General features: G+C 43.4%; 1 protein-coding gene across 1 annotated transcript in view; it reads left to right on the forward strand.

Moving 5' to 3' along the window:
- Positions 1 to 12,083, forward strand: part of HECTD4 (HECT domain E3 ubiquitin protein ligase 4) — a 467,625-nt gene that overhangs the window by 87,147 nt on the left and 368,395 nt on the right. Inside the window, 1 exon segment of the mRNA XM_030218637.1 lies at positions 5,811 to 5,949. Within this exon segment, the coding sequence (XP_030074497.1) occupies positions 5,811 to 5,949 (139 nt within the window).

Raw genomic sequence — 12,083 nt, forward strand, 5'->3', positions numbered from 1 at the left:
AGAGAACGAGTCTGTTCTCTTGAGGCTAGAGTAGCAGACTTGGAGGAGCTGAGGGAAACAGAGAGGTACATAGAGGAGGCCTACAGGGATGTTGTAGAGAAGTCCCACTTCCAATCTGGCAGCCCCTGTGCTGCCTTGGAGGAGAGAGGCCTTCTAAAAGGAGAACATCACCTTGGTGAGGCTGGAAGTAATCCTGTAGACAGGACCACCACACCAGGGAATGTAATATTCTCTCGCACCGAGGATGTGTCTTCAGGCGCTAGTGCCCAGGTGGGAAGGGTTAGGACGGCTGTTGTAGTTGGTGATTCGATTATTAGGCACGTAGATAGCTGGGTGGCTGGTGGACGCGAGGATTGCCTGGTGACTTGCCTGCCTAGTTTGAAGGTGGCAGACCTCACGCATCACCTGGATAGGATTTTACATAGTGGTGGGGAGGAGCCACATGTCTTGGTACATGTGGGTACCAATGACATAGGAAAATGTGGAAGAGAGATTCTGGAAGCCAAATTTAGGCTCAGGTAGAAAGCTCAAATCCAGAACCTCTAGGGTAGCATTTTCTATCCGTTCCACGCGCAGGGCCCAAGAGACAGGCAGAGCTCTGGAGTCTCAGTGTGTGGATGAGGTGATGGTGCAGTGAGGAGAGTTTTAGATGTGTTAGGAACTGGGCAACATTCTGGGGAAGGGGGAGCCTATTGCAGGATGGGACCAGGCTGCTGGCATCGTCATTTAAAAAGGAGATAGAGCAGCTTTTAAACTAGAGACTGGGGGAAGGCCGACAGTCGCTCAGAAGTGCATGGTTCGGAATAAGGTATCTTTTAAAGATATCACCAAAACAGGGAAGTTAGGGTATCCCAATAGTGAGGTTGCAGAAGAGACCATAGTAGATCAGGTGTCCTTAAATAAAAATAAAAATTAGACAAAAGGTTGCAAATTTATCTACAGACCTGTGCAAACAGAGAAGTTAGAAAAGGATCTGATAGAAGATATTCAAAAGATTGGTAAGAAAGGGAGGTGTTATTGTTGGGAGATTTCAATTTGTCTGACATGGATTGGAACGTCCTGTCTGCGGAATTGGAAAGAAGTAGGGAGATTGTGGATGCCTGTCAAAGTGCCTTGCTCAGACAAATGGTGACGGAACCCACGAGGGAAGGGCCGATGCTGGATCTAGTGCTCACTAATGGAGGTAGTGTTTCCGATATCCGGGTGGGTGCCCACCTATGTAATAGTGATCATCAAACCGTATGGTTTGATATAAGGGCGTAGGCGGAGTGCGGATGCACAAAATTTCAGACATACTGATTTTGATAAAATGGGGAAATACCTGAAGAAGGAGCTGTTGGCATGGGAAGGCATTGGAGAATTGGAAAAACAGTGGTCCAAGCTAAAGGCTGCTATAAATATGGCGACTGATCTTTTTGTGAGGAAAGTAAACAAAAACAAGAGAAGCAGGAAGCCTATATGGTTCTCCAAACAAGTAGCTGAAAAAATAAGAGCAAAAGAGGCTTTGTTCAAGAAATACAAAAGAACGCAATGAGAGATCACGGAAAAGATATTGGATTAAACTGAAAGAAGCGAAGAGGGAAATACTGAAATCGCGAGCGGAAGAAAAAATGGCTAAAGATGTAAAGAGAGGTGACGACTTTTTTCAGATATATTGGAGAAAGGAGAAGAGATAGGAATGGAATTGCGAGACTGAAAGATAATGAGAATGGCTATGTGGAGAGTGATGAAGATAAAGCGTACGTGCTAAACAATTATTTCTCTTCGGTGTTCACGGAGGAGAATCCTGGAGAAGGACCGCGGTTGGCTGCCGAGGGAACGTCTGGGAATGGAGTGGATACTGCGCCGTTTATGGAAGAAAGAGTTTATAAACAGCTGGAGAATCTGAAGGTGAACAAAGCTATGGGGCCAGATGGGATACATCCCAGGATACTGAAGGAGCTCAGAGAGGTCCTGGTGGGACTTCTTAAAAGATTTATTTAATAGATCTTTAGAGTTGGGAGAGGTTCCGTGAGATTGGACACGAGCGGATGTGGTCCCTCTTCACAAAAGTGGAGACAGGGAAGAAGTGGGAAACTACAGACTGGTAAGTCTCACATCGGTGGTGGGAAAAATAATGCCGTTGCTGCTGAAAGAAAGGATAGTTAACTTTCTAGAAACCGGCGGGTTACAGGACCCAAGGCAACATGGCTTTACCAAAGGAAAATCCTGCCAAACTAATCTTATTGACTTTTTTGACTGGGTGACCAAAGAACTGAATGAGGGACGTGTGCTAGTTGTAATCTACTTGGACCAGCAAATCCTTTGATACAGTCCCCCACAGAAGACTCGTGAATAAGCTGAAAGGGTTGACCTTAGGACCGAAAGTGGTGAACTAGATAAGAAACTGGTTGACCGACAGGTGGCAGAGGGTGGTGGTAAAGGGAATCCGCTCGGAGCAAAGGAAGGTGAGCAGTGGAGTTCCTCAGGTTGGTGCTGGGGCCTATTCTGTTTAATATATTTGTGGGAGATATTGCTGAAGGGTTGGAAGGAAAGGTGTGCCTTTTTGTGGATAACACGAAAATAATAGAGTGGATACCCTGGAAGGAGTAGAAACGATGAGAAGGGATCTCCGAACTTTAGAAGAATGATCGAGGGTCTGGCAGTTAAAATTTAATAATTTGCAATACTGGGGTATCAGTTCTTTCTGGTTTCAGATTACTATATGTAATATTTATACAGAAACCGTTACAATTTCTCTCTCTCTCTCTCTTTTTTTTTTTTACTATTTTCATATGCTGTGAAATTACAGTTGTGTAAATTTTATTTTTGGTGCTCAGTTTTGCATTTCTCAGTGTGGCTTGTCTTCTAGAGATACGCTGTGCTGCATATCATCGCACCATACATCCTGCCTACCTCCCTCGCAATGTTATGATCTTATGTATTCACAATTTCTCAAATTATGAGCTGTTACTATCACTGTAGGTTCAGTTATCTTAAGCTGGTCTTCTATTTCTGAGATGGTGGTGCAAGTCTCACTACGGAGTAGCAAACTTTTTAGTGTTTGTGATTAGTGCTCGTGCATTCCTCCTTTCCACCTTATTCATCTGCTTGGTCCTATTGTTATAATTTTCAGTTCCCTGCTTGTTCCTATTGTTATAGTTTTCAGTTCCCAACACAAGCTGTGTTTCGCTCCTACTTGGCGTCTTCAGGAGAACTGTTTTGACACCATCTGTTTCCCGCTATTAGTTAGCGTCTTAGGAGAACTCTTTAATTCTAAAACATGAATTAAAAATAGACTTTTTATTGAACACTCCTCCTCAAATAAACTTTCATCAATCCAACTAGTTTCTTACTCTGCATCGATACTTATTATATTAAATATAGGTCGTACCTCGTGTGGACCGTCATTCCGATTCAAGACGGTTACCAATTTTCTTAAAAGGACGCTTACCCATGCGCCCTGCTTTTAAAGTCCCGCTTTATGACGCCATTATTCAATTAACCACTCAACCTCACGGTTCAATCCGTGGGGTGTGACGGTATTCCATTGGAGGATTAGTCTTTATTCTTTCCGTTTTAGTATTTTGATACCTGCCCCTCCAAGCATTGATTTTATTTGGGTTAGAACTACATACTTTAGATCATCCAGTCCATGTTTTTTGTCCTCCCAATGATCAACCAATGGGGCATCTTTCTTTTTTATGCGAAGATTGCTGATATGCTCTGCAATTCTTTGTTTTATTTTTCTGGTTGTGTACCCTATGTACCATTTTGTACATGGGCATATGATTCCATAAACTAAATGCGATGAGTTACAATCTGTGTTTGTTAAAATCCAATATGGTTTCCCTGTGTTTGGACTGGTTACTGATGTTGTTGTCCATACGTATTTACAATACACACATTTAGAGCATGGTTTGTGACTTCCCTCTCCTGGTTTTATGGGTTCTGAATTTCTGTCCGTCCGCTGCTTTAACAGCTCTCCCATGTTCCTGGATCTTGTAAATGCAAATAGTGGATTTTCCATGATATTAAGGAGAGATAACATGGGCCAATGTTTTCTTATAATATTTTTTAATTGCCCTGTTTGCGCTGAAAAATAGGATGATCCTTCACACACCGCCAAGGACACTAAGGTCCTCCCAAGGACTTTCACTAACCACACCATCTCCAAAAGACATTACACAATGTGATATCCGCAAGCGAGCCTTCTCCGGAGTAGCCCCCACACTTTGGAATGCACTGCCTGAAAGCATCATTAAGCTGTGACCACAATAAGAGAGAGGAAAAAATTTTAATGCTTTTCTTGTCGAAGCACAGCCCTTGAAAAAGCCTGTAAGCGAAATGGATGGGGCCGCCGTCGGGCAACAGATAAGTGCTCGACTTTACTTTATATGTGAAAATAGCTGCTTCATAGTATCTCGTAAAGAATTAGTAAAGGTTCTTCAAATCAAACAAAATTTGAAGTTAGCATTGAGAAAATAAAAAAAAAATTTTTGGTTAAAGAATAAAATTACTTGTGAAAATAAAATTGAAAAATTGAAGTAATTGTCCTAAGCAAGGTTTTTATGACCAGTGATGAACAGCACACCCCCAGTTAAAGCCACTGAAAATTGAAAGTAAGCGGTCAGGTGTTTTGAGGTCTTTTCCTTGCTTTTTTGAAAAAAATTTTGAAATATTCTGTAAGAAATCAAACATTATATTTCCATATAGGTCTTATTGGATTCCTCTTTATCTGTTTGGTGAAATAGTATACCATACCATACTTTGTATTGTCTTTGAATATTTTTACTGCTGTAATTGTCTATTGCTCATGTTTGATCTATTCTTATTGTACACCGCCTTGAGTGAATTCCTTCAAGAAGACGGCAAATAAATCCTAATAAATAAAATAAATGGCAATAGTCCTAGGAGGGAATTGGTGGGTGGGAATTGTCTTGGTGGCAACTTGCCAGATACCATCCAGATACTCCTAGCTAGTAAGGTTTTTCAGGATACCTAAAATGAATATGCATGAGAGAGATTTGCATACACTACCTTCATTGTATGCAAATTTGCAAATTTATTTTGTGCATATTCATTGTGGGTATCCTGAAAACCAGACTGGTTTGAGAACCTCTAGTTTAGACCGTTTTGGTAGCAGTTTTGGTTTTGGCCCAAACTGAAAAAAGTAGTTTTGACTGGATACTTCTATGATGATATAATTAGTCCCAAATGTTCTGTAAATCCTCGATTATCATTTGATTGATCTAGCTAACTGGATTTAGCACGTCAGAGGGTCCTGGTGTGAAGTCTAAATACTTGGCGTTTTTTGGCAGTACATAAACAAGTCTTCGGTCTTTCTACGCTCTCAAGAGCATCTACTATGAGGGTCCTGTATGATTGTGATTGTGAGTTTGGTAACTTATATAATTGTCATCTAAATCTCCAACAATAAATTTTAAGGTGTTCAAACCCTTCCCCCCTTTTTTTAGTGCATTATGATCTAGTAAAAATATATGATCTGAATAAGTGTTAAATTCGTGTACAACAAATTTGAATAGATTGAGTCAATAAAAGTTTTCATAGTCTGCATAAACTTTCAACCTTCTATTTAAGAAATTGTCTCATAATTTTAGAAGTCCATTTATTTTCTTATCTGCCAGTTTGGCCTGTAGACGTGACCATAGGGCTACACTACAGTAGATGTAAAAAATGAAAATTAATGTTCTAGCTTTTGCTCAGGAATACTGTTTGAGATTACTAAATTGGCTAAACCTATTCAATAGAGCTTGAGATACAATATTTTGTTGTAAGGCATACATAATTTCTCATCTTTTTTACTTCAGTGGGTTTGTGTACTGCCGTAATGAAGAACTGGAAGCTGGCTGGATTGTTTTTGGCAATGGCAGACTTGTTCATCGACCTGCCTCCTTTGATAATAAACCTCAGTCCCTTTTCCAGGTCATTGACCAGTATACCCTTCAGGTAAAATACAGTGCACTGAATCTATAAAAATCCTTAATATGTAATCTCTAGCAGTTAACACAACTTTATAAATACCCTGTTTTGTTTTATTTGTTTATTTTTAAGCTAAATTCTATTATATGAGAGAGATTTTCCAAGACATCCAGTCTCGCATCAGAGGACAGAATACTAAGTGTGTGTTTTCATTTTGACCAGACAGTTTTCTATTGCTTCTTTGGGCTTCAGCTCAGTCAGGACAGAGGCTAGATCTGTTGCTATAAGCCTTCATCCATAACGGGGGTTTTTTGTCCCTAGTTTTATATTCCTTTCATTAGTAATATCTACCCTTCATATTGTCACAGCAACAGAGTTTAATTGGGAGTATCGTCCTAGAAAAATGATCATGACTTTCTCCCTGTGCTGTGGAGGGCTATGAACACTGTTTCTGCAGTAACCCTTGAACCATGAAGCAGAAGATCCAACTTGGAAATTGAACCAGGACCTTTGGAGTAAAAGTGTGTAGCACCACCACTGAACTATCTGTCTGACCCAAAATTGCCTTTGGAGTAAAAGTGTGTAGCACCACCACTGAACTATCTGTCTGACCCAAAATTGTTTTAACTCACTATCATACACGGGAAATGATTTTGCAGTTCTGATTCACAAATAATTAAACCTGATCTTTGGGGAGCTTTTGTGAACATACAATTTTTGGCTGGGCCTATGTGAGGTTGCTATATATTTTTCAGGTCATGATCACCGAGTTTTCTGGTTAATTCTGTACATTTTCAGTTGTGCAGTAAAAATATAGGGACATAGTGAGCTCCAATGATTACTGCAAGGCAATAAACTCTAATCATCTTGAACTTCATTTGGGAGCAGTTAATTGTATTTTTTGCTAGGTTAGTCTCAATTCAGCAGAGACCTTAACAAATATAGGATGTTGAACTAGTCCAGTGTTCTTCAGTGCAAGAGCCAGTGGCGGTCTCTGGAGACCTCTGAGGTGGCCCCCATATTCATTCTGGAGTATTTGCATTTTTTTGTTACTCTTAGAGGGGCATAATCGAAAGGGACACCCAAGTTTTGCTGAAACGTCCCGATGGAGGGGTGGGGAAACCTGTATTATCAAAACAAGGTGGACGTCCATCTTTCATTTCGATAATACGGTCGGGGACGCCCAAATCTTGAAATTTAGGTCATCCTTAGAGGTGGTCGTCCCTAGACTTGGTCGTTTCTGATTTTTGGTGATAATGGAAACCAAGGACGCTCATCTTAGAAACGACCAAATGCAAGCCCTTTGGTCATGTGAGGAGCCAGCATTCGTAGTGCACTGGTCCCCCTGACATGCCAGGACACCAACCGGGCACCCTAGGGGGCACTGCAGTGGACTTCATAAATTGCTCCCAGGTACATAGCTCCATTACCTTGTGTGCTGAGCCCCCCCAAAACCCACTATCCACAACTGTACACCACTACCATAGCCCTAAGGGGTGAAGGGGGGGCACCTAGATGTGGGTACAGTGGGCTTTGGAGGGCTCGCATTTACCATCACAAGTGTAACAGGTGGGGGGGGGGGGGGGGGGGGGGGATGGGCATGGGTCCGCCTGCCTGAAGTGCACTGCACTCACTAGAACTGCTGTGATGGACCTGGGTATGACATTTGAGGCTGTCCAAACCAGATCATCCTAATTCAGACAGACAATCAGGTTGCTATGTATTACACCAACAAGCAGGGGGGCACCGGATCTCGCCCTCTGTGTCAGGAAGCCGTCAGGATGTGGCTTTGGGCCCACCATCACGGTATGTTTCTCCACTCCACATATCTGGCAGGTGTAAACAACAGTCTGGCCGACAGGTTGAGCAGGATCATGGAGCCTCACGAGTGGTCCCTCAACATTGACGTCCTCAAGATCTTCCGAGCGAGGGGCACCCCCTCGGTGGATCTTTTGCCACTCAGCAAAATCACAAAGTCCCTCAATTCTGTTCCAGACTTCAGGCCCATGACAGACTAGCATCAGATGCCTTTCTCCTACATTGGGGAACAGGCCCTTCTGTATGCGTATCCTCCCATACCTCTAGTAGGAAAGACTCTGCTGAAACTCAGGCAAGACTGTGGAACCATGATTCTGATTGCACCTTTTTGGCCCCGTCAGATCTGGTTCCCTCTTCTTCTGGAGTTGTCCTCCGAAGAACCGTAGAGATTGGAGTGTTTTCCGACCTTCATCACCAAGAACGAGGGGTTGCTTCTATATCCCAACCTCCAGTCTCTGGCTCTCACGGCTTGGATGTTGAGAACTTAGAAGTTGCCTCTTTAGGCCTTTCAGAGGGTGTCTCCCGAGTCTTGCTTGCTTCCAGAAAAGATTCCACGAAAAGGTGTTATTCTTTTAAATGGAGGAGGTTTGCCGTCTGGTGTGACAGCAAGGCCCTAGATCCTTTTTCTTGTCCTACACGGACCCTGCTTGAATACCTTCTACACTTACCAGAGTTTGGTCTCAAGACCAACTCCGTAAGGGTTCACCTTAGTGCAATCAGTGCTTATCATCAACATGTAGAAGGTCAGCCTATCTCTGGACAGCCTTTAGTGGTTCGTTTTATGAGAGGTTTGCTTTTGTCAAAGCCACCGGTCAAACCTCCACCAGTGTCATGGGATCTCAATGTCGTTCTCACCCAGCTGATGAAAGCTCCTTTTGAGCCACTGAATTCCTGCCATCTGAAGTACTTGACCTGGAAGGTCATTTTCTTGGTGGCTGTTACTTCATCTCGTAGAGTCAGTGAGCTCCAAGCCTTGGTAGTCCATGCACCTTATATTATGTTTAAATCATTTTTATTAATTGTAACTGACAATTAGACAGTTCCTTGTCAAAGAAGATGCATACAAAAATTGTCATCCAACAGGTTCAATCAACATTTCAAGTTACAGTATGGCATTTATATTTTCTCCCCCTCCCACCCTCTAGGTACCCATTGATACTCCTTATACATTGTCACACCCCAATATTACAAGTATAACGAGAGCAACAGCTAACAATCATCTGGCTAGATTACTCCATAATAAACTCTTTTATTTCACTGCAACTTGTGTGAGTTACCTAAACTACATTAACCTTAAGGTGTATCCCCCCCTACCAACCTACCCTACCTGCCCCTCCCTCTACCCTTCCCCCTCCTTGCTCCATTGTGAGGTCAACTATATATGTTGTTCGGGTCTCTCAGTGGTCGGTGTCAAATGTGATGGTGTCTCTCATTACATACTGCATGCCTAAAAAAGGTTTTTGTACTGTCAGAGTGATGCGGTCTGGACTGGAGGCCCCTCTTATCAATAGGTATTGTACCACCTACTCCGCTATCAACAGGCTTTCTGCTTGGTGACCGGGCCCATGGGGCACCAGGGAAAATAAAAAATTCAGCAATAGACTTTGTGCCCTAGACGGAAGAGTGATCCACAGCACCTCCCATTGTGCCCTAAACCTGATGCCCGCGGGGCTTTCCAAATCAGTCACTCCACACCGGTCTATTCTCATTTGTTTCACTAACTGTGCACGCCATGTCTGTAGAGGTAGTATTTCCTTTGCCCTCCAAAATTGTAAAATTGTAGTTATTCCAAAATACATAGCCACCTTAGTAAATGCCCTAAAGCCCTCTGGGGGTTCTGCAGTAAACTTAAAGTTATTAAATAAAATTAGAGGTTCACAACAAGGGTACAATTCCATAATTGGTCTACTCCCCTCACAACCTGCCTCCAGAACCGCTCCACAAAGGGACAACTCCAGAACATATGCCCAAGAGTGGCCGCACCTTGGTTACATTTAGGGCAGGTTCCTTCGGCAGTAAACCCCGCCCTTTGTGCTCTGTGAGGAGATATGTGTGTTCTCAACAGCCATTGATATAGCCTCTCTCTCTGTGGTATGGAAAGCCGCTGCTTGTAGATAGATTTTAAGTATGATCTACACTCTTCTTCTGTAAATGTACAGGCCAAATCCCTTGACCACTCCCGCGCGAGCTGCCGGAAATCTAATTCTGCTGTCATAGCCTTAAGTTGTTGGTGGTGGAATCTCAGTGGTATTGGAAGCTGTGTTCCCAAAGTAAACTCTTCTGAAAGAACCTCCACCACATCCTCTGTAAGGTCTGTCCACTCTAGGGAAGCAACATAATGGCTCAGCTGGCGATACGCAAATTGATATGTCGGGGGAATTCCGTACCGAGACTGAAGTTCTAGGTATGGGAGAATTCGTCCCTGTTCTGTGACTATATGTGCCAGGTATACTATCCCCTTTTGTGCCCACTTGCTAAATATGCTAACCCCTTGGCTTGGTGGAAATGCTGGATTGTTGCATATTGATAGCCAATGGGATGTACGGGAGGAGAAGTGATAACGTCTGCACACCCACCTCCAAGTTTCCCTGAGAGATTTCAAAAGAGGGTGTCTCTGAAATGCTGCAGTAGGCAGGGGAGTCCCGGAGTGGTGCAAGTGGCTGAAATGTATATCTGGGAATACCGAGGTCTCCACCGGTGTGATAGAGAAATCAGATGTCCCCCGATACCAGTCATTTATATGTGTCATGGAACTTGCAATTGCCAAAAATTTGATATTTAAAAGCCCCATGCCACCCCCCTCCCTTGGGGCTATCATCTGATAGTAAGGTATTCTAGGTTTCTTCCCCTGCCAGAGCATTTGTATCAGGCGCTGTAACAGCTTTTCTTCTTTGCGTTTCAAAACAGTGGTAGTTGAAAGACATATAACCACCTAGGAGCAACCACCATATTGAATAGTGCTATTCTACCCCAGATTGTAAGTGGCAATTCCTTCCACATGGACAATTTGTTTCTAGTCATCTCTATCAATGGGGCTATGTTATCGCTGTACATGGAGGACCCGTCACTAGAAATGTACATCCCTAAGTATTTCATTTTTGTTGTCTCCCATCTAAGTGGAGCCTCCCCCTGCCAGCATAATTTGGTATCAGTATCCATGGGCATCGCACAAGATTTGGAAAGATTAAGGCTGAACCCCGACAGCCGCTCGTACTCCTTGATAAATGCCAGGGCAGCCTCAAAGGACTCCTGCGGGTTGGTCAGAACCAGGAGGACGTCGTCGGCATAGGCCAGAGCTCGGACCTCCTGCTCTCCCAACTGTACTCCCTTGATTCTTGGATCTGAGTTTAGAAGACGTAATAGTGGTTCCAGTGTTAGATCGAACAGGAGTGGGGATAAGGGGCAGCCCTGATGTGTTCCCCTGCCTATCTGAAACCTCTTTGAGAGCCCCCCCGTTTGCTGTAACATATGCTTCCATACCAGTATATAGAGCCCCAATTGCTTGCCTCACTCCAGCAGGGATTCCTATCCAGTCCAGCATATAAAACAAGAAATTCCACCCGACCCTGTCAAAAGCCTTCGTGGCATCGAGGCTCACCAAAATCCCAGGGTTCTCCTCATGCCGGCACTGCGCCATTGCCAGTAAGACTCTCCGAATATGCAATACAGAGTGCCTTCTGGGGATAAATCCCACTTGTGCGGGCTCAATCTTGAAAGATTTTTATCTGGGCCCCGTCATATCTCAAAGTGTCCCTTTTCAGTCGAAAGCCCCTCATAATTTCTTCTTTATGCAGGTAGTTGTGCACTTTGATTATCACCAGTCTGGGATCCGCATGTGTAAATAGTACCTCTTAACAACTTGCAGATTGTCATACATATGTAAGTGTGATTTTTAAAGTTTGCTCTTTACACTTGGCAACCTACTGCATCTCTAGATTTCAGGGGGGGGCATGATTTGGGGCATGGAGAGGAAGTGTTTTTGGCAGACCTACCATCTTGATGTGCATGCCAATTTTATAAGGGAATACATGTGGGTATGACAAAATCTAGACATCTGCACACATAAGTGCCTGCTTGAAGGGACAGATACAAAGACTAAAGGGTTTGGATTGGGATTGTGGTCTGCTATGGGGACACTCATAGAGGGTTAGGGGGATTAAGCTCATTAGAAGACTGAAATTGTGTGTGGGGGAAATCATCAAGGGGATTTTGATGTTGGGTTGAGGAGGATAAGCAAAATGGATCCTCATGAACAGCAGTTTTGCAAAGCTGCTCCTGTACACATCTAGGAAAAAGCAGCCCCCCTCCCCACAATGTGCAGCTTTATAAAATTGCCATTCCCT

This window comes from Microcaecilia unicolor, chromosome 11, assembly GCF_901765095.1.
Source record: "Microcaecilia unicolor chromosome 11, aMicUni1.1, whole genome shotgun sequence".
Taxonomy (NCBI): Eukaryota; Metazoa; Chordata; class Amphibia; order Gymnophiona; family Siphonopidae; genus Microcaecilia; species Microcaecilia unicolor.